The sequence below is a fragment of the Vanellus vanellus genome (genome assembly GCF_965231255.1).
Source record: "Vanellus vanellus genome assembly, chromosome: 1".
Taxonomy (NCBI): domain Eukaryota; kingdom Metazoa; phylum Chordata; class Aves; order Charadriiformes; family Charadriidae; genus Vanellus; species Vanellus vanellus.
Window position 1 is genome coordinate 96681145 of NC_138905.1, and position 22451 is coordinate 96703595.

At 39.8% G+C, this 22451-nt stretch overlaps 2 protein-coding genes across 2 annotated transcripts; one reads left to right on the forward strand and one right to left on the reverse strand.

Annotated features, from left to right (window-relative positions):
* Positions 1-461: 461 nt before the first annotated feature.
* On the reverse strand, positions 462-4479 carry RPL24 (ribosomal protein L24). Its single transcript, XM_082497768.1, has 6 exons — positions 4391-4479; positions 4189-4264; positions 2827-2937; positions 1628-1764; positions 1173-1236; positions 462-592 (listed from the first exon to the last, which is right to left on the reverse strand). The coding sequence occupies exons 1-6, from the start codon at positions 4393-4395 to the stop codon at positions 512-514; spliced, it is 474 nt and encodes a 157-aa protein (XP_082353894.1). The 5' UTR covers positions 4396-4479; the 3' UTR covers positions 462-511.
* An 83-nt stretch (positions 4480-4562) lies between these two features.
* On the forward strand, positions 4563-19999 carry CEP97 (centrosomal protein 97). The gene is made up of 11 exons (XM_082497444.1): positions 4563-4807; positions 8216-8358; positions 9690-9848; positions 10215-10316; positions 10945-11058; positions 11858-12024; positions 13286-13450; positions 15281-15414; positions 15915-16671; positions 17848-17923; positions 19089-19999. Exons 1-11 carry the CDS (start codon positions 4747-4749, stop codon positions 19803-19805), a joined length of 2595 nt encoding a protein of 864 aa, XP_082353570.1. The 5' UTR covers positions 4563-4746; the 3' UTR covers positions 19806-19999.
* The last annotated feature ends 2452 nt before the right edge of the window (positions 20000-22451 follow it).

The window sequence follows — 22451 nt, forward strand, 5'->3', positions numbered from 1 at the left end:
TGCAACAGCCATGCAGTCTGTGAAACCATCCATTCCCTTTTTTCAACCTATTTCTCCTTTTATCGTCTGCATCTTGCTATATACCTTCCACAACACAGGAAGTGCATTAGCCTTTTTAAGTCACTTACAGACGATACTGCTTCACACACCCTTTAGTTTGCATCTCTGAACTTAGAAACCTCTTCTTGTGCAATTTGACATAGATGTGGAATAAACTTGTACTCATGTGCTGTTTTGTCCTTCAGGCAAGAACAGCTTCTCAAGCATCAGCTCCATCTTCCCTGCCACCTGGGTCATTCATTAAAAACTTACTAAAAGTGTGCTGATACAGCAGATTGTCTAAGAAACCAAATTTTTTTATGGCAAGAAGATCTTTTTCAGTCTGCAAAACCAGACACAGTTATTTCATACATTAGTTCTCCTCAGTTTATCTACTGCAGTTGAAGAGAACATGGCACAAGTTATGAAAGTTAGTCAGATGTTTATTCAGCATGGCCAACAGTTTGGCAAGTTAGCGCTTTCCACCAACACGAGGAGCAGAAACTTTGACGGGTTTCACAATCTTCTGCTTAGGTGCTGCCTTTGTAGGAGCCTGTAGAGAAATAATAAAGTATGAGCAAAGAGAAGCAATTTATCTGCAGTCCTTAAAGTGTCCCTGTGTATTTAAGATTTTTGACGGAAATTGGGCAACATACATAAAATCAGATTAGAATTAGATTAGAATTACAATCTATCAGATTATAATCATGTTAACAGATTGTTACACATATATGACTGTAAGACGACAACATGTATGATGCCAACATCTGGTATTAATTCATAAGTAATAATGAAATAGATGCTAGCATTCATCAATATACTGTTACAAGTTCCTAGATAGAGGAGATGTCACAACCAGACAAGTTTTTCACTGTCAATCTCCGACATATAGTCAGAAAGTTGTTTTACTATAACATTTATTTCCTGTGTAAAAAAGGTTCATTCTATTCAGCTGTTTGGGTATGTTTAACTTTTGTACTAAAGATTAGTCAAGGTGCTTCCAGATCAAAATAGGTAAGCAAATGCTTTTTCCAATCGCAAATGGAAATTTCCAATTAAGAACTGCAACAGGATGTTGTGTTGCAACACGGTATATTCCATTTCATGATTTCTATTCACCTAGAGCAGCTTACCTTTGCAGCAGAAACAGCCGTTTTCTTGGTTGCCTGCTTAGCCTTCTTGGCTTCTTTTGCAGCCCTGTGAATTCACAGAAAAGGAGTAACAGTTATTCGTGTCTGCCATTCACTGTTTCTTTGTCTCAGTGCTGTAAGAACTCTTTAAGATCAAGAAAGGAATGCATTACTTCAGGTTTAGTCTCTGCATTCAGTAGACTCTATGGAGAAAGCAGAACTCTGTGTGACAACAGCAATGTTTTCACAAAGGGAGAGGGCAAGAAGAGACCCTTCTCTGCTAGTATCTCTTGCTGAGATTACTCAGTATTAACTCCAAATATACCAATTAAAAAAAAAAAAACCACAAAAACACAAACCCACAAAAAAAGAGCTTATAAACCACAGAGCTCCTTTATGAAAAGCATTAATAAACTTCGAAAAGCCTGGGATAGCTCTATTTATCACTGATTTCTCACCTAATAGCTTGTTCCCTCTGCGCCTTTCGTACTTCAGGCTTCTGGTTTCTTTTAGCCATAATCTCAGCTAAAGATGCACCAGTGATTGCTCTCTGAAACTTAACAGCACGGCGCGTGCGCTTCTTTTGTATCTCTTCCTAAAATGGCAGATGAAGACAATTAGTATCACAAGACATTAAATAAAAGGCTAAAGACTATTATAGAAACAAGCTGCTATTAAGATTGAAGCTATTGTAAAAACGTATACAGAAGTAGTATTTTACTCCTCACTTTGGAGTCAACCGATTTCTTCATTTGCCAAAGCAGATCAATAGCTAAAAAAAGAACAATACATTCTCCTTTGCAAGGTATAAAAAGAAAGTATTTTGGAAGAATGTCTGAAGTTCAGCCTTCTGTAACTTCCAGAAAAAAGAAAGGGGGGGGGGGGGGGGGGGAAGAGGCATAAAGTTGGCTTTGATAGAATGTTCTGAAAGGAAGACAATTCCCAGTAGTTTCGAGTGGGATCACGGTGCCGGGCAGCAGTGTAAGCCATGGAGCATCAACTTTCCTTCTCCAAAGAAAGTAGTAAAAACATTGACTTATAACACATATTTAAGCCTTTCTAAATGCTCTTTTGCTATGCAAGTTTAAACAAGAGCACTCAAAATGCTACATGCCTTATTTATCTTTTTCACGCAATGACAACTACGTAAGAAAGACCTCCTGCTAAGTTACCACCCAAAGTTTTCAAGAAGGGTACGTAAAAAAATCCCACACCCTTTAACCCTCAAATCATCTGTAAATGTGGTCTACCAGATTTTCAGCTCTCTACGCTATCACCATTCAGGAAGTTTACAAGTCTACGCTTTTAGAAAGTCTACATATTAAACAGCATTACCCACCTTCTGTAAAACTATTTTTTTTAAAACATGTAATGTGTTAAAGTCAACTGAACCTAAAGGGGTTCTGAGCGAGCCCTCCAGGAAGTGATAGAATACAAATACAATGCTTTTGCTGAACCGGTTAGCTTTCAAACATAAAGCAACACATAAACTCATGTAAATGCACTCACATTTTCACCATTATTGGCTAGTCTTCACACTGGTTATATGGATCATGCTTCTGCTAAATGCCAGCATACTCTATAGTTACCTCTATTCTAACAGACCATATACTTTTGGTGGAAAACTTCAGAGCAGCATTAGTTGGTATATACTTACTGACTGTCCTTTCTTGTGTTTACGCCTATACAGAACAGTCCAGTTGATCTGACGGGGGTTTCTCTTGGAAAGGAATGCAGACTCACATTTTGCATTCAAGAACTGGAAAACCTGGGAAGGCAAAGTATTTTGTGTAAGCTTTGTTTCTATGAAAGACATGATTACAGTTTACATTAGTGTATCAAGTAATTCTTTGATGCAATGTTTTTCAACAGAGATGTTTTTGTATTTCTTTACACAGCCCTGACAACCCAAAATTTCAGAACATAATTTAAAACATTTAAAGTTTGGAATTTTGTTCCACTGATTAAACTGATGTCTTACAAGGCGTTCCATTATAAGGAACTTTCCAGGCCTAATTTAGTTCTCTCACAATAAAGCCTAACGTTACAGTTTTTTGTTTTCATAACACAACGAAGCAGCTTATTTTTTTCTGAGGAAAGCTCAAATTACCACTTGCATCAACTACTAGACTGTATTCTAGGTGCAGCATGAACAACCACGTCCAGCATCATACTTTTCAAGTGCCTGTCTTTACGTAACTGCGTGCTTCCTGTGTGTGTAAACCCATCAAAACTTGGCATAAGGAACACATGGAGACCAATACTCTGCCCAATTCCTTCTCACGTAGTTACATGAACCTTCTTGTCTAGAATAACAGGAAGAATTAGCAGGCTGATTTATTGTGAGCCATACAATTAAATCTGAAGAATAAACAAATCCCCAGAAGAAGACCTGAGGATTCAATCAGTCCATTTATTTAGGTATCATTTCCCAGCAGATTCTGTACAGCAAGACAACTGTATTAGGACGTCCAAAACCCAAACTCAGCTTTTGTAGATATGAATAGTATATTTCTATTTATGACTGTCTGGTCTGTATGAGATATGAGAGCCTGAAAGGGCTCTCCTCCGTATTTCATCCCAATGATACGAACCCAAATTATTTGCAACTCCCGTTGTTTGCTTCAGCAAGTCTCAGTATGCCAAAATAGTATTTTCTACAGAACTTGGGTACTTTAGACGAGATGCTTAAAGGCACCCTTCCCAAACCACAACCCAAAACCCACCACAACATCCCAAGCTACAGCACAAGCAGAGTTCTCCCGCGGACCAGGTCTGATGGCAGTCGCGACATCCGGACACCGACGTAAGCACGGCGATGCGACTCTCATACTCCTCAGTCAGGCAGACACGACAGCAACGCCACCGGAGAGCCCGGGGGCAACACCGAGTTCCCCACCGCCTCTCCCGGGCGAGGCCTTCGCTTCCCCCAGCACCGCGCCGGCCTCCCCCTCGGGCCTACCGCCCTTCCCCTTCCGCAGGGCCAGCTCCCGCTCGCCCCTGCCGCCCCCGGCCTCACCTTGCCGTCGGTGCGGGCGTAGCGGCGCCCATGGCCCGGGTAGATCTTGTACCCGCTGAAGCTGCACAGCTCGACCCTGCGCGGAAGAGAAGAGTTAGGGGAGAGAGCGGGGACTGGGGAGGAGGAAGGCGCGGCCCTCCGGCGGCCTCCCCACGGCGGATGGCCCCGGATGGGGCGACGGGGAGGCCGCCGGGGCTCTTACTTCATGATGGCGGCGGCTCCGAGGCGGGCGGCAGCGGGGGCCAAGAGGAAGAGAGGGTGACGAGACGCGGCCTTCCGGCCACCGCGCGCAGCACGCCGGGACGGCTCCCGCCGCGCAGGGCCTGACGGGAAGGGAGCAGGAGGGCAACGCCTCTCCGGCTGGAGGGGCGGCAGGCCCTGCGGGAGCGCTCTGGCCGGTCGGGCTGTCCACTATTCGGTTAAAAACCCGCTGGGCGTCCCCATACGTGGGACCTTCGGTCCTACCAAGAACAAAAAACACAGTTTTGCCGTCGCGGAGCAAGGCAGCCAATCGGCGCCCGGTCCTCGGTTGCCTGGCGGCGGCAGCAAGCGGAAAGCATGGCGGCGGCGACGACGGCGGTTGCGGGGAGGACTGAGGCTGTCTCGTCGGCTGGAGGGGGTAAGGGGAGCACCGAAGGCAGCGGTGGCTGCGCGGCCGGGTTGCCGGTGTTGGAGGCCGGCGAGGGTTTTGTTTGGGTCTCCGTTGTGTGCGGCGGGTGCGCGCAGCGCACTGTGGGAGCTGTAGTGCGGGCAGGGCCCTGCTGTGCCCGTGAGCGCGGTGTTCGGACTACAAGTCCTGAAAGGCCCCGCGGCCGTCAGTGTGGGGTGCGGGAGCTCGGCTGAGGAGGGTCGGGTGCGCGCCCCCTCCTTTCGGGGTTGAGGGGGCGGCTCGGCTGCTCCGCTCTCCCCGCTCCTCCCCGCTCACGGCCGGCAGCTGAGGTCCCCGAGCTTCCAGCCCCGGAAGCGGTCAGGACAACGGGGGGTGAGGGGTCCGGCGTCCCGCACTGGGGTAGCCCGCTCAGAGGAGCGGGGGTCGCCGCCCCGCAGCGGGTTTCGCTCAGGGCAGGGGCGGGGGATGAGGAGGGCGCGGGGGGGAGGGGGTCACGGAGGGGGGAGTAGCCATCCTGCTAAGGCCCGGGCCCCTAAGGAGGGATTTGCTCGCAGCCTTGTGGAAGGCAGGCCAGGAGTTGACGTGAGGCCTCTTTTTCCCGCAGCGGAGGGCAGAGAGGTCTTGGGAGACAATACCTCCTCAGAGGGTGCAGTTTCTTGCCCCCTGCCGCCGTCTGAAAGGACAGTGTGTTACAGTAACGCAAGTCTGGCTTGGAAGGCTTAAGGGCTCAGTGAGTGAGCAGAGGCCTGAACAAAAATTATGAGCTTCTGAGGTCTATTAAGGAACATAGCTGCTAAATGAGTAATAAGCAATTCTGAAATGTTTTCCTGGGTACTGAGAGCCTCTTAGGAAAATCTCATTCCCAAAGTATTACACCAATGGGTATAGTATGAAATCGTATTAACTTTCTTGAGAGAGATTTCACACTGTATACTGAATAGTCATGCTTAAGCAAGAAAACTGAAGGACCCCAGCTTGTCACAAGGAGAAGGACAGACCCCCTTGAAATAGGGACCTTTGCTTCTCTGAATCTTAAAGAATACCCCCAGACAACTGAGATAGCACCAGCATCCTAGCTCCTCTAACACCTCTATGAAACCCTCACGTTGTCTGGCGTCATAGATAAGTAACTATAGCAAGACGGACTCCAGGGACATCTAGATCAATAGAGAAGCAGGTGGATGATACCACCATAGAAGTACAGTTTCTTTGCAAATGGTAGAGTGTGTGTGTATGTGTTAAGTAGCAACTGGTCAAATCATGTTGTACCTGAATGCTTGAAAGCTATAAGAATGTGTATATATATGTGTAAAGCCACATTCTGGTTGCCCCGGTTTGAGTGGAACACTTCATGTGCATGAATAAAAGGATTACTCTTGTAATTCTATACTGTGGGTCCTAGCCTCTCTCCTCAGTTGGCATGGGCCACTTGTGAATTTTCATAACAAGCCGTTGCATAAACAGGCAGATGCAAAATTTCTCTGCTTATTTAAAGTGACCAAGTGGTTGCAGAGGTGGCTACTCAAGTGAGAAACATGCAGTGCCCTCTTCCTGAATGTGCAAAGGCAGGAGTGTGACTGTTTCTGGTACTGCTGGCTCTGTTCTTCAGAGCTCTTCGGGTGGCTGTGGATTTGAGAAGCAATAGAAATGTAATAAATGTCATCAGAGAAGCTTCTCAGAAAAGCATATTTTCTAGTTGACAAAATGGTACACCAAAAATATTTGTCTCCATCCTTGGCATAACTAAACCCTAAAAGCCCACGAACTGTAAGAATATTAATATATAGTGCGTGTTAGGGTAAGAACACTATTCTGGAACATCCTGCTGAAAAAGGCAACGTTATTTACTGAGCAGATAAGAGCAAGCACTAGAATGGTGTATACATTTAAAACATACAGCAGAGTCTTAATCTATGAAAATTATTATTAGTGGGTGACACCATGGGTACCCAGCGATTCAAGTTCTCTGTAGATGGCAAATGTTTTCCTTTTAACTTTATATAGTAAGGGGTTTTGCATGGAACACTTTGTGTGTTCCATTAATTAAATTATATGCTAGCTTATTTACAATTTGCTCCTGCCAAAATGTCACCAGTACATGTCTGTGTGTATGGGTTCTTTGTTCTGACTTTTCACTAGGTACTTTGCTGGAATATGGGACATGTAGCCTATGAATGCAGTTTGGGGACACAAGCACCAAAATTCCAAAATGCACTCAAGGATTTGGCCAGTGAAGTCCTGGAGTGGAATCTTTGAATTAGACGCATTCCCTACCAAATAATTTAAGATAGTTAATACTTAAGATTAGGTTTAGCAGCAGCCAAACTGCTAAAAGGGAGCATGTCTTAAAATATTTGATAGGAAGGTTTAAAGGGAGGGCTGAATCTTGAGTTTGTTTCTTCTCTGAAGCTTAAGTATCTAGCTTCTGACAACAGAGAGGTGTTGGTTTGGATTTCACCGGCTGAAACTTCTGCTTTGAGTTTGCACCTAGAATGCACTTACAAAAAAAAAAAAAAAAAAAAGAAACAAAAACAAACAAACAAACAAACAAAAAAAAACGAGAAAAGACATAGGCTAATAATATTTCTCCTTTGAAATACACAGAGGGAAAAAGAAAACTGCAGGCTTTTATTCAATGGTCTAGCTTTTTGAGGACTTGTTCACAATAAGACTGTTTATTTTCCTCTGGCTGAGGACTATCACATGGGTATTTCACATTTACAAGTTAAGTGTCCTAATCTTCTAATGCTTCAGCAGGGTGTTTGATGGAACTCTATAGGAAGTTGAAGTTTGTAGGTTTGTATCCTCATCGGGTTTTCCACATTCTGATTGGTGAAAGGATGGATGCTGCTTACCTTTTTTCCAGACTCCTCCCCTTTTCACATTTTTTATTAATAACAGGTATGGTTGCTGTTGTTTGTGGAGTGTGATCCTACAGATGTGTGCTAGGCATGTTCTGGGTTTGTCTACAAGTAGGAATTTAGATAAAGTGCTTACACATAGATAGGTAGTTGACAAGCTGCTCAAAACTTGAAATTTTGGAAGAATTTAAAATTTCAGGGGCTTTGAAATGTGGGGTTTTGAGGATTACATCTTTAAGTTTAGCTACCAAAATTTTGCTCTGCTTCCCACTTCAGAGGATCTGTTACTGACTTTCCAGAATTCCACCAGAATTCTGTATTGGGACAGGGCCTGGAATCCATGTCTTCCAGTAACTGTGTCGCTTAGTCTAAGGTGTTTGATCTAAAGTAATTTGCTTCAGTTTTATGTGGAAAAGAAAGTTAATTTTTATTTGCAAATTAGCTGCATGCATTATAAAACAAATCTGTTTATCTTGCTATATGCTTTTTCAGTACATGTTCTCATGTATAAAGTGTTGACTTTGGGCCTTTTTTTTCTTCTCCTTTTTCTTCTAAGGTTTGGTAGTCAACTGGTCAGGTCAAGGATTGCAAAAACTGGGTCCAACCTTACCCTGTGATGCTGATACTCACACTCTGATTCTGGACAAAAACCAGATAATTAAATTAGAACACTTGGAGAAATGCAGGAATCTGATGCAGGTCAGTGTTACTTGACTTGAATTTGCTATGAAATAATGGTACTGTGATGCTAATTAAAATACTGCTTTAAGGCTGTATTATGCAATTGAAGTAAGTTGGTAGTCACTGTTTTCATAGGAAAATAATAGCTAACTAAAATAGAAAGCTTTGTTTTTATTGTAGCTCTGCAGTTCATAGCGGGGGAAGTTGTTTTGCTAGTTACCTAGGTAACTAAAAATGAACTAAATAAATCCTAATGCGGGGTGTGTCATAAGAACATTTAGAAAAATCACTGTTAACCCAAATTTTGATACTTCTTAGCTTTTGAATACTTGAGCTTTGTAACCTTAGAAATAACTTTGTTTTATCTTTCCTCTGTGTAACTGTAAACATGCAGGCATATGTAAAGGACTTTCCTCCCCATTTCAGAACTCTTCACAAAGGAAGAGGATTAGTAGCCTTATTTACAAGAAGGAAAAAAAGCCATGTGGATTAGGTTAAAATAGAAATAGCAAATAAAAAAATGTGAAGTGGGAGGGATCTACATAGTCTTGTTAACATATCAATTCATGTAGGCCTTGATGTTGCTAGTGCTTATCCTTAATTTTAATACTAGCTGCAGTCCATTTAAGTTCATAACAATGTTATCACTAACATTAGCCTGTGCATGGTGCTTGCAAAAATCAGAGTATTAATCCTTCCAAGGCAAAGCTGTACAAGTCCATATTAATTATCACTAAAAGTGCCTCCAGATAGACTTGAAGTCACCTAATATGTTCTAGAGACAAGCTATTTCTCCAGAAGACAGGGGAGGTGGGGTTTGTTGCTACAACAGACCTTCACTGGTCTGCTAGCTTGGTGGTCATGTTATTAATTCGTATGTCTAATCAGGACTTACCTTGTAAAAAGTTTGTGATTTACAGTCCTGTTAGCACAGGACTTCTTTGAGAATCATGTGAAATGTATTTTATCCTCAGCCATGTTAACAGTAAGTATGATTTTACACCAGGAACAGTGCAACAATTTGTACAATGGTTTGGCAATTTTGATCTTAAAATCTTATTTCCATATGATACAACTCCTCATTCATTCTCCTTTATTTAGCTATTGGTAGGAAGAAAATTTCCTCTTAAGTTTGCAGAGTGAGTTGAGAAGCCTACTTTCTTTCATCAGTAATTTATTTCCTGGCTCTTGCAGTTTTTTGTGTCTGTATTATTTGATTGAAAATGGAGTACATAGATTGAAGGAGTTCCTGTTGGATTAGATTTTTAACCATTAAAAATAAAAGCCTATTCTGTCTGTGCAGTTTAATAGTTAAAAACTGTTTCTTTTATTTGTATGTCAATCTGCAGCTCTCTGTAGCCAACAATCGTTTGGTGCGAATGATGGGTGTAGCAAAACTGACTAAGCTCCGGGTGTTAAACTTGCCTCATAACAGTATTGGGTATGTCGAAGGGCTGAAGGATTTGGTGCACCTGGAATGGCTGAACTTAGCAGGAAATAACCTTAAGGTAAAGTATTGAGTCTTTATACGTTTCCCAGAATCTCGTGGTATAGAAATTTGGAAAATGCTGCAAAGAAATCTGAATATATTTCTGGTTTTAATTGAAAAAAAATGTTGAAGTTTTGTGTCTACTGGTTGAGAAGAGGGCAAATAAAAGGTTTGATATCAAAATGTAATGAGAATTGGGAAATAGTCCCCAAAATAGGAAAGTAATTATCATCTTTGAAATGAAACTGTAAAAACGTGGTTTTAATTTTGGGTTATTTATCCGGTGTTTTTTAGCTTTCAACATGGTTTCTAATTATTGATACCTGGTTTTATTTAATGACAAAAAAACAGCTACTGTGAGTAATTAACCTCTTTATTTTTGCAGGCCATTGAACAAATCAATTCCTGTCTATCTCTTCAGCATCTTGATTTGTCAGACAATAATATAGCTCAATTAGGTGATCTCTCCAAGCTTACATCGCTGAAGGTAGATGCTATTTTATCTCCTGGTTTTGTTACATTCTTTGCATAAAGAAATCTGCTTTGAAAATTGCTGCCTTTTGAAGCATTCATTATTCAAACGCTAGCTCTTAAAGCATTTTAATTAATCACTATAATTTCTAGAGGGAAGCGTGTAAGAATTCTTTTCCTTGTTTTCAACTTGAAGGAACTGAGGTAGTGATTTTTCTAGAACTGCTGTAATGATTTTGATAAAGAAAATATGGTAAGATCTTGTTCATAGGTCTCAGTTCTCTTGTCTTATGTCACGAATCATGACAAAATGTAGTGTTAACTCTTTCAGCATGAACACTGTAGAGAAAAAATGTTTCCAAATACATTTTTTGTAACTGTGACTATACTTCAGTTCTGTATTTTAAAATGAGAAGATTTTGCTCTAAAATATAAAACTTAGTTTTCCCTTGCGGGTATAAACAAAAATAATTTTGATGGTATTATAATATTTATGGCTTTAATTATAATATTTATGGCTTTAATTATAATATTTATGGCTTTAATTATAGTACTTTTGTGTGTATTGTGCAGGTATTGCCTGAACAAAAAACATGGGCGTTTTGATCGAACATACATTTCATCACCATATTTTTATTTTATAGACTCTGTTGCTACATGGAAATATTATAACTTCACTTCGCACTGCCCCTGCTTGCCTACCTCAGAATCTGACTGTTTTTTCTTTGGCAGAAAATGAAATCAGAGACTTAAATGAGGTAAGATGTAGAAGATCTATCACCTTGTCTTTAGGTAGACTGAAAGCAGATAGTTGGATAATTCTTTTCAGGATATAACTGAAAATGGGCTCTCTTCTTTGAAACGACCCATGTTGACAGAAGTAACTTTTAATAGTTTATATGTAATAACTATACTTGCATTAGCTGCACAAGCTAGGTGATACCTTTTAAAATTTGTCCTTGAAAGAAACTCTGACTCTTTTTGTTTGTTGCCACTGAACATTTTTTGGGCCCGTGTCTTATTTTATCTATTTCTCAAACACCATGTAAGAGAAACAATTATTCTGCCTGTGATTTTTGTCTTTATTGTTTTGTTTGCATTTTATGAAATATAAGTAGCAGCCAAAACTGTTAGTTGGACTTCCATGTTGGAACACAAATCTTATTTTGGTAATACATTTCTCTTCAAAACAGGACAGTGTTTCTCCAGCTTTTTGGCTTGCCATATTTTGGTCAAAATCTCAACACCTGTTGTAATGAAATGGAATCATAGAAATACTATACCTTTCTATACATAAAGCCCCATTCCCAGATTTTAAAAGAAGCTAATACTTTCCAAGATCTATAGCATCTACAGGGCAATTAATGGGAAAATGGCAGTAGTTGATAAAAGGCCCTTTGAAGATGTTCAGATTCAAAAAGCAAATGGGATTTTCAGTGTCTTTATAGTTATGTTGTTTTGTGTGAGATGTCTAGCTGTAACTAGGAAAAATGTGGTATGTTCTGTAAGCTTTTAATAGGTTCTGTTCAGTTAACAAATATATCTTGTTTTCTCAAGGTTTCTTTCCTGGCCTCTCTTCGTCAACTGGAACAGTTGTCAATTATGAACAATCCTTGTGTGATGGCCACACCTTCTATCCCTGGCTTTGACTACAGGCCATACATTGTCAGCTGGTGTCTGAACCTTAAAGTTCTTGATGGATACGTGATTTCTCAGAAAGAAAGGTGACATAATAGTATTAAGTCTCTGTAGTTATTAAATAAAGTTTGGCTAAGCTGAAATTGCATTTTTATATAATAAAAAAAGGGGAAAAGTGCTAATGATCTGAAATTCTGCTTGTCTTGTTAATGGCCATATGAGATACAGGCCAATTAACATTGTTGCTTTTGCTAAATTTTTCATCTGTCACACTGAAATTATTATGTTAGATTACAAGTTTAAGTAGAAGTATAAAGTTGAGCTTTTGTTTTGTTACTCAACTCACAGTAGTACTTCTACAAAGCAAAACTATGGTAACAATTTATCAATGATCTGTTACCCCCTTCCAAGCTTACAGCCTCTTTGACTTTGCAGAAGGAGACAGGCAGCAGATATTAAAGCTATTATCTTGGAGGAAGCTCAAACGTGCCCTTTTATAAAGGGCCTGATCTGCGTGTTCATTTGTAGGTTTGGCATTTTTTGTATCAATTAGTCAAATATTATGTTATTCAAATCACTTGTTGCTGTATCATTGTAGTCATTATATCGCTATGATGTCTGTATGACAGTAGAGATGTCAAGAACTTTAAGACATCAAAACAGTCCAAGCGTAAACATTACCCAGTATAAACACATTCTAGTCCAATACATTAACATATTCCAGCACATTAATGTGGGTTTTTTTTTCCCCCATTACTAAAATAAAAAGCTGCCGTTTTGATCAAAAGTAAACCCATTCTGTTTCACCATAACATATTACGACTTTCCCAAAAAGTCGCCCGTAAAGATTCTAGAATTTTTTCTTCATGACTACTGGGGTTTTCTGTATTAACTGTGTTATTATATATAGATATATTTTATTACATGTTCTCAGACTGAAGAGCATTTAATTTGCAGACAGGCTTCAATTGTTGAATGCTTTCATGAAGATTTGTTCCCTGTGGCTATTCTGCACGTTTGTGTGAACTTTTCTGTTTCTGTGAAAGCTTTGGTGATAAATTCATTGACACAAATGTGTTATCAGTGCTTAAAGACTACGAACAGACAGAGCAGAGACTGCATGTTTTGGTCAGAGGGTTTTTCTTCTTTCATCAATGCTTATGTGAGGGAATACTTTGTTCATTATTCTGGTAATGAAATTCCTAGTGCTGGGCACTGTGCATAGTCCACATTTTGATCAGATTTGTGGATGAGCTCTTAGGTGCCCACTAGAAGAACAGTAAACAAAGGAGTGTTAGGGGGTTTATACCATGCATTAATGGTGACCATTTTGCCCCTTCCTAACAGTTTGAAAGCAGAATGGCTCTACAGTCAAGGTAAAGGAAGATCATATCGACCTGGGCAGCATGTTCAGCTGGTCCAGTACTTGGCTACTGTTTGTCCTCTTATATCTACATACGGTCTCCAGACTGAAGAGGATGCCAAACTGGAAAAAATACTGAGTAAGCAAAGGTGAGAACTTCTTGTTTCTCTATTGTTAGAGAATGTAATTGAGAACATAATAAAAGATATAATTATGTGTTGAATAGAAGATTTGCTTTTAAGTATTTCAAAGCAACAGCGAGGGCTGGAGATGGGAAGAGTCATGGAGGTTCAGGATGTGTCCTAGAGGGGAATGAGAGGCAAGACAACAGTGGCAGGAGTGTCTTTCTGCTTGCTGGGCCATCTTAGGGGCACATTCTCTGTATTTTTCAGTGTGTGCTCGGTAGGATGTTGAAGGTCATTTGTGTTAGGACTGTGATTAAAATAAACAAACTACGTACTGAGAAAGTGCCATGGAGAAAGTGAGGAAAACCTCACAAAGGAGCTTAGATTAACTTTTGTTCTAATTATAAATTAAGACTACTGCGGAACACTGGTGTATTAGCCACTTTTTTGTTGTTAGTGTGTTCTTTTTAAAGCTAAGGTTGTTCTTTGAGAAACACTGTTTCTGCTTGATGATTTCTGTATCTGGAACCTCAGGTCTGTCAGCAGAGGCCTCTGTACAGCTTGCTGGTTCAGCCAGCTAAGGTCTGTGCAAGTAGGTAAGGAGAGTTACCATGGTACACTTTCTTCCGATGAAGAGGTGAGCTAATTGGTATTAAAAACCAGAAAAATGTAACAATACAGGTATCTCTAATCCCCAGGACCTATTGACAAACTTTTTTTGCAGAAGGATCAGAGCAGAAGACTCAGCGCAAAGGAGCAGGCTACATAAATGGTGTAGTGTGGGTAGAAAGTTGGGCAACAAAAGCCTTGTAGTAAGCAGAAGGGTGGCGTCTCATCAAAAAGGATGGAAACCTGGGAGCATCTGGAAGGAGCTACTGCATATTTTGTTAGTGTAGATTGATCTCTGGGAGGAAATTATAGAATTGTTGGGGCCATTTCAAAGGAGAAGGTACAAAAAAAGCATATTGACATTGGAATTTCCAGCTAAGTGCTCTGACATTCACATGATGTTTCTGGGGAAAATTCAAGAAGTTGGCTTGCAAAATACAACTGTTTAAAAACAAAAACAAAAAAAAAAAACAACACCACGACAACAACAAAAAAACCCCAACAACAACAAAAAACCTCAAAAGCCAACAAACAAAACAAAAAAAAACCTGACCAAAAAAACAGCCCCCCAAAATCCCCACCCATATATATTTTTATATAAATATACACACTTAAACTGCCTTAAAAATCATATATGTGTGTGACTTGCTGACCTGTATCTCATGATTTTTGAATGTAGCTGGGCTGAAACAACCCGTGTGTTTTCTCAGTTTGTAAAGGATGACTTTACATTGGTGGGAATTTTGTTGATATGTATTAGGATTTTGTCCCTTTAGTGACAGGGGTACCCTTTCCTTGATTCAGTTGTTTTTGAATGTAAAAGACACTCTCTTCATTCCTCAGACTCCTCCTCTACACATACAAACTTAGTGTGTCCTGCAGTAGACGCTTAAAATATCTGCAGACCTTCCTTGTGCGTAGAAATACTTCATGGTTTTCAATCTATAGACAGAATTGCATGTTGGTTGTTTTTTGTTTTGCCCTTTTTTTTTTTTTTTTTTTTTTTTTTTTTGTACATGTAATGAAGAAAAAGGGGCTGGGGAGCAGGAACAGTCTGTGCAATCCCCTACTTTGGGAGTAGTCCTGTTAGTGTCTTGTAGGCATAGGGATCTGCATAACTAGCCTCTTGTTCTAGAATGTTTTGATCCCTTGTTTCTTTTAAACTAGTTGATAGTTTCTTTTGGATGTCTTTCATACCAAAAAAGTTTAAAAGAAATATAAAATCTGTTGGAACTCTGTACTTAGGCTTCACCAGAGGCAGTTGATGCATCAGAACCAAAACGAAGGACCACCTACGTCTTCTACTCCCAACAAAACACTGCCGGTTACTTATGAACATGGCAGTCCAGCCCAGCCACCACAGATAGTTCTTGAAAGTGGTAAGAAGCTAATCTGCACCTGTGATCTAACACGTGGAAATAAATATTTCTTTTTAACATGGATAACTTTGTGGAGAGAATTTCAGAACAAGGCCCTGTTGTTATTTTATTCTATTCATTTCAATTGAAGTTATACTTTGTTTTCTAAAAATACATTCCATGCTTATTTGTGTCTTGAAATGCTAGTAAGATTGTTAGGTGAAAAACCCAATCCAATAAACTGAAGAGATCTTACTTTGTTCCATCTGATAAAAGTTTAACTTCTGCAGGGAGAGGCAGCTTGTGCAATTTACTGTACCCAGTATTTGCAAAGTTTGTGGATGTTACTGTGATAAGTAGTTATTGTCCTTATTATATAGAAATGCTTACCATTACTAGCATTTTAGATCTTCTTACACACCCAGTTTCTATCTAAAATAAATTGTGAATCCCTGCGAAATAAAAGAAGATTATGTTATTGAAGTACTGTGACACTTTTGAATGTCTTTCTGCCCATCTAGAACCTATCATCCAGAAGAATTCTTGGGTTGGACCAAGTGCAAATGATGATCATTCCTATGCAGTAAAGAACACTTTTCATCTTGAAAGAAGCCTTTGCAAGGAGCTATACCTTGAAGATATACAGACAGATGAAGACAAATTAAACAGCAGCCTTTTATCCTCAGAGTCTACTTTCATGCCAGTTGCTTCAGAATTGTCTCCAGTGTCGCCTACTTCAGACCTGAAGCTACATGGAATCAATTTGCGCCTAGAAGATGATGATGATACGGTGATTGAATGTGTGAGAGAGATTAATAGTGGAGAAACAGCTAACAAGCAAGAAGCTTCATGTGTTATAAGAGAGCACTCCAACAGAACAGTAAGAAGTGCAGAAACTCAAGAGAATATCAAAGAGAGTATGCTGTTGCCTTCTCCTGATCCAGTAAAAGCTAGCCTGACTGCTAATACTAGCAACTGTTCAGCATCCTCTGAAGACCAAGTTCTACACAGTCACCCCAGCACCTCAGTAGGTGCTGCATTGGGAGTTAAAAATCCCTGTCCTGATCAGATAATGGGAGAAAGTTCTGATTCATTAGCTGTTGTTGATCAAGGCACAGCTGAACTACAAAGAATGACTAAAGCAGCTACCAAGCTTCAAGCCTGCTGGAGAGGATTTTACACAAGGAACCACCATCCCAGAGCCAAGGAAGTGCGGTATGAAATTCGACTAAACAGAATGCAGGAGCACATAGTTTGCTTAACTGATGAAATACAAAAGTAAGTTCAGGTCATGCTATGTATTTTCAAATCTGAATGAACATAACCATCATTCCAGGATATTTCAGAACAGGTATAAGTTGGTCTTGATATATATATATGTAGCATCGGTAGTATAAAACTGTGATTACAGTAGAAGCTCGCTTCCTGTAAGGTAAGCACAGTTATACACATAGCTGTTCATGCTCTCAAAGTGTCTTATGGAATCATAGAATGGTTTAGGTTGGAAGGGACCTTGAAGATCATCTAGTTCCAACCCCCCTGCCATGGGAAGGGACACCTCCCACTAGACCAGGTTGCCTTCTATGAGTGGGTTGGATTAGAAGAAATTTTTCTATTCCTCTATTAGCAAGACTTGCATGTTTCACTGCATAACCAAAATAGAAATTGCTAAGTGTGACTTTTCTTACTTGTCTCCTAGCAATTACGGAGTGTATAAATGAAGTGTCCGTATTGAAAGTCATTCCTCTGTTATTGATGAAAAGAAGGATTCTCTCTCTGCCTTTCATGCTTTAATTTTAAAATGCAATTCTGTGCTTAGTTCTGTTTTTTTGATCCTACAAATCCACGTTTGGAGGAGAGCATTATCAAAGTTCCTTTATATGTAAGATATAAATTGCAGATTTAGTTAATACCTTTCAGGATCAGCCTGAGAACTGGTGGTCTGACAGGCTCTTTTCCTTTACTATCACAAGCGACAACAGTTCTGTGAATCAAGTTGAGCCCTCAGTGAACCTCTAGAAACTCCCAATGCTTATACATCATACCTCCATCCAAGTGATATCAGTTGGGGAGAGCGTAATTTGAAATGAAGAAGCACTATTTTGGGTTGTGTGGTTTGTTTTGTTGGGTTTTTTTTTGTGCGGGATAAAGAAGCATGTCTACTTTAAAATGAAGAGCTCAGGTTCAGTTTACAAAAAGACACTTAAAGTATTAGCAAGTCAATAAATGTGTTGCAGCAAAAGGAAGCAGATTCTTAATGTAACTCTGAAAAAGAAACTTGAAGTCAGCAGGATATTGATGGCAAGCCAGACTGCAGTAATGTCTTAATGGTAGGCTCTGTTGTATCTTTCAAGAGTGCTGTTATATAAGAGGCATTTTTATGTATTCTTGTTGATCTTGTTACGCAAATGTTGCTTATTTAAGCTGCATAAATTTGGATGTGTGTTCTTGCAGACTAAGAAAGGAAAGAGAGGAAGATAAGATTCAGAGGCTTGTACAGGAGGAAGCTGTCAGGTTTCTTTGGAACCAGGTAAGTAGTTTTAGTTGTCTTAGTTTTCTGCTTACATATGAATTTGAAAGGCATTATTTCATGCTGTAGATCCTGAAGAGATAGTCAATATCGTTCATTTTTTCCAATTCTGGGGGAAAATAACATTCAGAAGTATTAGCGCAATAACACTGGTTTTATTACAAAAGGCTAAATTATAGCCTGGTGTGAGAAGGAGGACAAAAAGCAAGGGAAGCTAAATACATGTGGCAGAAGCATGAAGCATCATGTGACTGCTAGATCCCCAGGGCAACTGGAATGGTGTCAAGCTGCATTCCTTGTGAGCAACTGATGTCTAAAGTATTTATACATCTACATGTATTAATACATCTTCTAATAAGCTGTTCTTCCAAAAATAAGACTGATTTGTTTTCTTAAGCATGGGTTATTTCATAAAGGTTCCCTATTGTGTGAGCCGACACAGGTAGGATGCAGGAACAACTACAAAACCATGGATGAGAGGCAAAGAACAAATTTAATCTCAATACCTCATAGATCGGGGAATCTCCGAAGCAACACCTGGGCAGAGGCATGCAAGCAGGGGACGCAGGCACTGCAGAGTGAGAGAGAGTCCTTGTTAGCAAGAGTGTGAGAGCTCAGACTTGCTGTTCTCACCTGCATTTCAAGGGTTCAAGCGGGCATAGTTTTCCACTGTGCTTTGATCTCCTTCAACAGGGCAGGACTCTCAAGCATGTTAGATAAGGTGTCCCTGAGTCCATCAGACTTACGTTATCTAAGTGTGGATGTTCTACTTGTGAGCACATAAGGCTGAAAAATGATTAGTGTGATACATGTGTTGCCTGGCATCCCAGGTACGAATCACTTGAGCATGTTTTCAGTCCTCATCGCCAATCTTCTATTAGTTTCCCACACCCATCATTTCCATTTTTAAGAGCAGACTCCTTTTTTTTTAGGTATTTGAACTGGGAGGCTCGTGTGTTCTGTCAGTGTTGGGCATCTGGGTTTAAAAGCCATTATTTAACAGTGGGAAGAACCTATTTTCCCTAAAAGTTTAGCAAACCTTTTGTTAGTTCACTCAGTCTTAAATTTTATACTAGAGCTTTGTTGGTGATTGCAAGAAATACTCTAGGAATCAAAGTACTTTATTAATTGCATTCCATAATGAAATTCTCTCTATACTTTACAGGTTAAATCCCTTCAGCAATGGCAGCTTTCAGTGACACAAAATTTAGGTGCCACTTGGCAATCTGGGATCCCTTCAGCCAGTACTTTCTGTCCATCTGAACCATCTATTCGATCATCCACACTTGAGCAGGAAACCCCACCAGATGTTAGTTCTGCTTGGTTAGTTCCAGCTAGTGATGTTCTTCAGGAAAAGTCTTTGTTGCAGTTCCCAGATTCTGGTTTTCATTCTTCCATGGCTGATCAGACTCATGCTGGTGACTTATGTAGCTCTGAAAAAAGTTTAACAGAAGGAACTGAGAGCTCTCTTTCGGTGGAAACTGTCAAACAATGTGGCAATTCTCTTTCAGCGTGTTCTTCAGATGTAGAGGATAGCCTTGGGGAACATGAGCAAAGTAAAGAGAGCTCTAGTAATGAGCAGGACAACAGACTAATACAAGAGTATTTGAAATCTGTTGAGCAGCTTGAAGAGGCTGATGAAGGGACGAACTGCAATGATGAAACAGAGGGTAGCTGGCCACAAGTAACTGTCTCAGCAGAAGGCCAAGATTCTTCATCAGACACCTTCCCTGTCGATCCCCCTCAAGAAACATCTTCCCCTGCCCGAGGTGAAATCAGTCAGACACCAGAAAGCTGCAAACTCAATTCGGGAATAGTAGAAGGGAAACAAACAGAATGTGATTCATCATTTCAGATGCTGCATGTTGGGATAGCTGTATAGTAGGCTCGGTTCCACAACGCACTAGGAATTCCATTTCATTTTCCTTTCTCTTTCTTTTTTCTGTTTCTACAAAACTTATTTTTCAGGTGTGCTGTTTCACGTTTTGACTCATGTTACCAATTTATGTTTTAATTAGTATTTTATTGATGTTGCTGAGGACTGACACTAACTGTGCTAACCTGAAATCAGCAAAGTTCTCGGTGATAGTCATTATGCACTTTATTTTCAAACATAAAACTGATATCCTAATAACTGGCTTCCATCAAATTAATTCTGAAGATTAGGGTTGTTGGGGGGAGTGTTTGCTGTGAATTCACTTTGGTGAATGTGTTGGTAAGTCTTTGAATTTTTTTCTAAAAAGCAGGATTGAGTTCTTACTTTGCAAAGAGAAGGAAAAAATATGGGAAGAAATGTAGTCAACGTAGGCAGTGTGTGTGCATATGGATACAGCCTGATGAGAAAGATGAAAGCAGTTGCCTTTCAGACTTTTTTTTTTTTACTTTAACAAGAGTAATTTGGTCATTGTTTCAAAGATGCATTCCATGAAACCAGTGTCTGAGCCAGTAACTTCTTTTTGTCATTTACTTGAAGCTGCTGGCTAGGAATTTGGTCATTTACATATGCACTGAAACAAGGACTTAACAGGAGTCAGACCTTAGGGAGCTTCAAACTAACTTTGACCTTTGTTTGCCCTGGGTTTGGATTTCCCTGCTTTCTCAGGTAAGACTCAAAGTGGTACCAGTAGCAGCCTTTACTAAATAAGAATTTCAAAAGGGCATGTGATCTGGGAACATAGTTTCCAAGACTGCACTGCTGGGTTGCAGCAGCAGACTTGGTGACGTATCTTTTGCCTCCACAAGGATGCTAATGCCATTTTGGGATTTGTGGATCTGCATGGCTTTCAAGACATTAGTGTGTTTGACGGATCACAACTACTATCTACAGATATAAATATTAAATGTCATGACTTAAAACGATTTCTTGACATCTCTGTTGGGTTCTTTGTTTGGGTTTTGCTTTTTTTTCCCCTCTGTCCAGTATTTGACATTCTAATTAGATGTGGATAAAAAGCTGTATATCTTCCCTGTTGGAAAATGTGCTAAGTTACCTAGGCTATGCTTTCCACTTAAACACTGGGCAAGCAATAGGGTTTGCATTTTGCCTAGCCCTTGCTATGTTGTTTTTTTAATGGAAAAAGATCAGGTATCTTAGTACACCGCAGAAGTGGGAAAGGAAATCTGGTTTGCCATGTGATTTGTAATGGACGCTAGTAGAATAAAAGTAGACATTATGACTTCTAGGGGTCAGTTAATTTTGCTAGTACTGCATTTTGCAATGTGCACTGGAAAGCCAGAGTTCCCATAGTTGCTAGTATTAAGTTCTTGGAGAGGAAGACACCTGCATATATTATAATTCTCTGAATCCACTTCTGGTGCTATGGTGTCATTAAAATCAAATAGTGCCATTTTAAAGTGACTCTTATGACCATGTTACCATGTAAAATAATTTAATTTTTGTAAAAGCTTTGGTTGCTTGTCTGCTTTAGGTTCTAAGCTGAAGGAGCTACCGCTACTCAGGAGTTTGGCATGAGGCCTCAAAATATCCTTTCTTTAGAACATAAATGGTGTATTGGACTAGTACCAGCCATCTGCCCACTGGTGAAGTTCACCTTGGAAGAATTAAGCTTACGTCTGCATATAGAGTAGCCATCATCTCTTTTTCCCCACCTCCAAAAAAATAAGTTCTAGGGCACGAACTTCTCAAAACAGCTGTCATTGCAGTCAAGCTGACATTTGGCTGTGCCTTGCATACATGAGAGCATTTTAAAAAACAAAACAAAACAAAACAAAAACCACCAACTGAGGTGGTAGAATCTTAATGTGCTATCTTTCTAACTCAGTCTAGTTACAATACGTTTGTAGCATAACCATATTCATAATCTGCTATTTTGTGTTATTGTCACTTTTGCTGCAGAATTAGAAAGAGGAGAAACAACTTTAATTTTGGAGGTGTCAAAGGGGGGAAACTTGGTGAAACAGTTTTTCATGGAAGTCCTAGATGTCTCTTGACATTTCCTCTGTTATTAGGGCTTGCAAACACAAACAGAAGAAAACTTATTTTAACTAATGCCTTGGTCAGCTGTTGGCTTTTTTAACTTGTAACCTATATATCCAAAATTGATTTTATGAAGGTACAGCAAGGTGTGTACCAACATATAATTAGCTTTATTATCATTTTGGGAAAGCTGTGGAATATGAAAGATTTTTTTTCTGATGTTCTGAAAAGTATCTTGCATGTGTAGAATGTGAGTTGCCTAAATATACAGAAATTGCAAAGAATTATAAAGTTTTCTATTAGTTCTTACAGGGTTAGATGTAGTTAATTTGTATGTACGCAAAATACTCTCATCCTGATCATTAAAAAGCATAAAGGGAAAGATATAATGGGGGCTAGAGTGGAAACTGGATGTATACTTAAAAATGGCTTCTTTCAGTCCATTTTGAGCTCTCGGAGAATCATGATATGGAAATATCATAGTTTAACATATGGCTTAACATTTACTCTCAACTGTCTGTACAAGTTTTCTTAATATAGGTATGTAATATTCTTTTACCTGGATAGAGATACACAGCTCCCTTTGGAGAT

What these genes read in the sequence shown, in the direction of transcription:
- RPL24 (XM_082497768.1), bottom strand. An exon ending in ACGCCCGCACCGACGGCAAG is followed by an intron (nt 2,938 to 4,188) that starts GTGAGGCCGGGG and finishes TTGCCTTCCCAG; the next exon opens with GTTTTCCAGTTCTTGAATGC. An exon ending in AACACAAGAAAGGACAGTCA is followed by an intron (nt 1,765 to 2,826) that starts GTAAGTATATAC and finishes CTGCCATTTTAG; the next exon opens with GAAGAGATACAAAAGAAGCG.
- CEP97 (XM_082497444.1), top strand. Translation starts at nt 4,747, where the DNA reads ATGGCGGCGGCGACGACGGCGGTTGCGGGGAGGACTGAGGCTGTCTCG. An exon ending in AAAATACTGAGTAAGCAAAG is followed by an intron (nt 13,451 to 15,280) that starts GTGAGAACTTCT and finishes CTCTGTACTTAG; the next exon opens with GCTTCACCAGAGGCAGTTGA. An exon ending in ACAGATAGTTCTTGAAAGTG is followed by an intron (nt 15,415 to 15,914) that starts GTAAGAAGCTAA and finishes CTGCCCATCTAG; the next exon opens with AACCTATCATCCAGAAGAAT.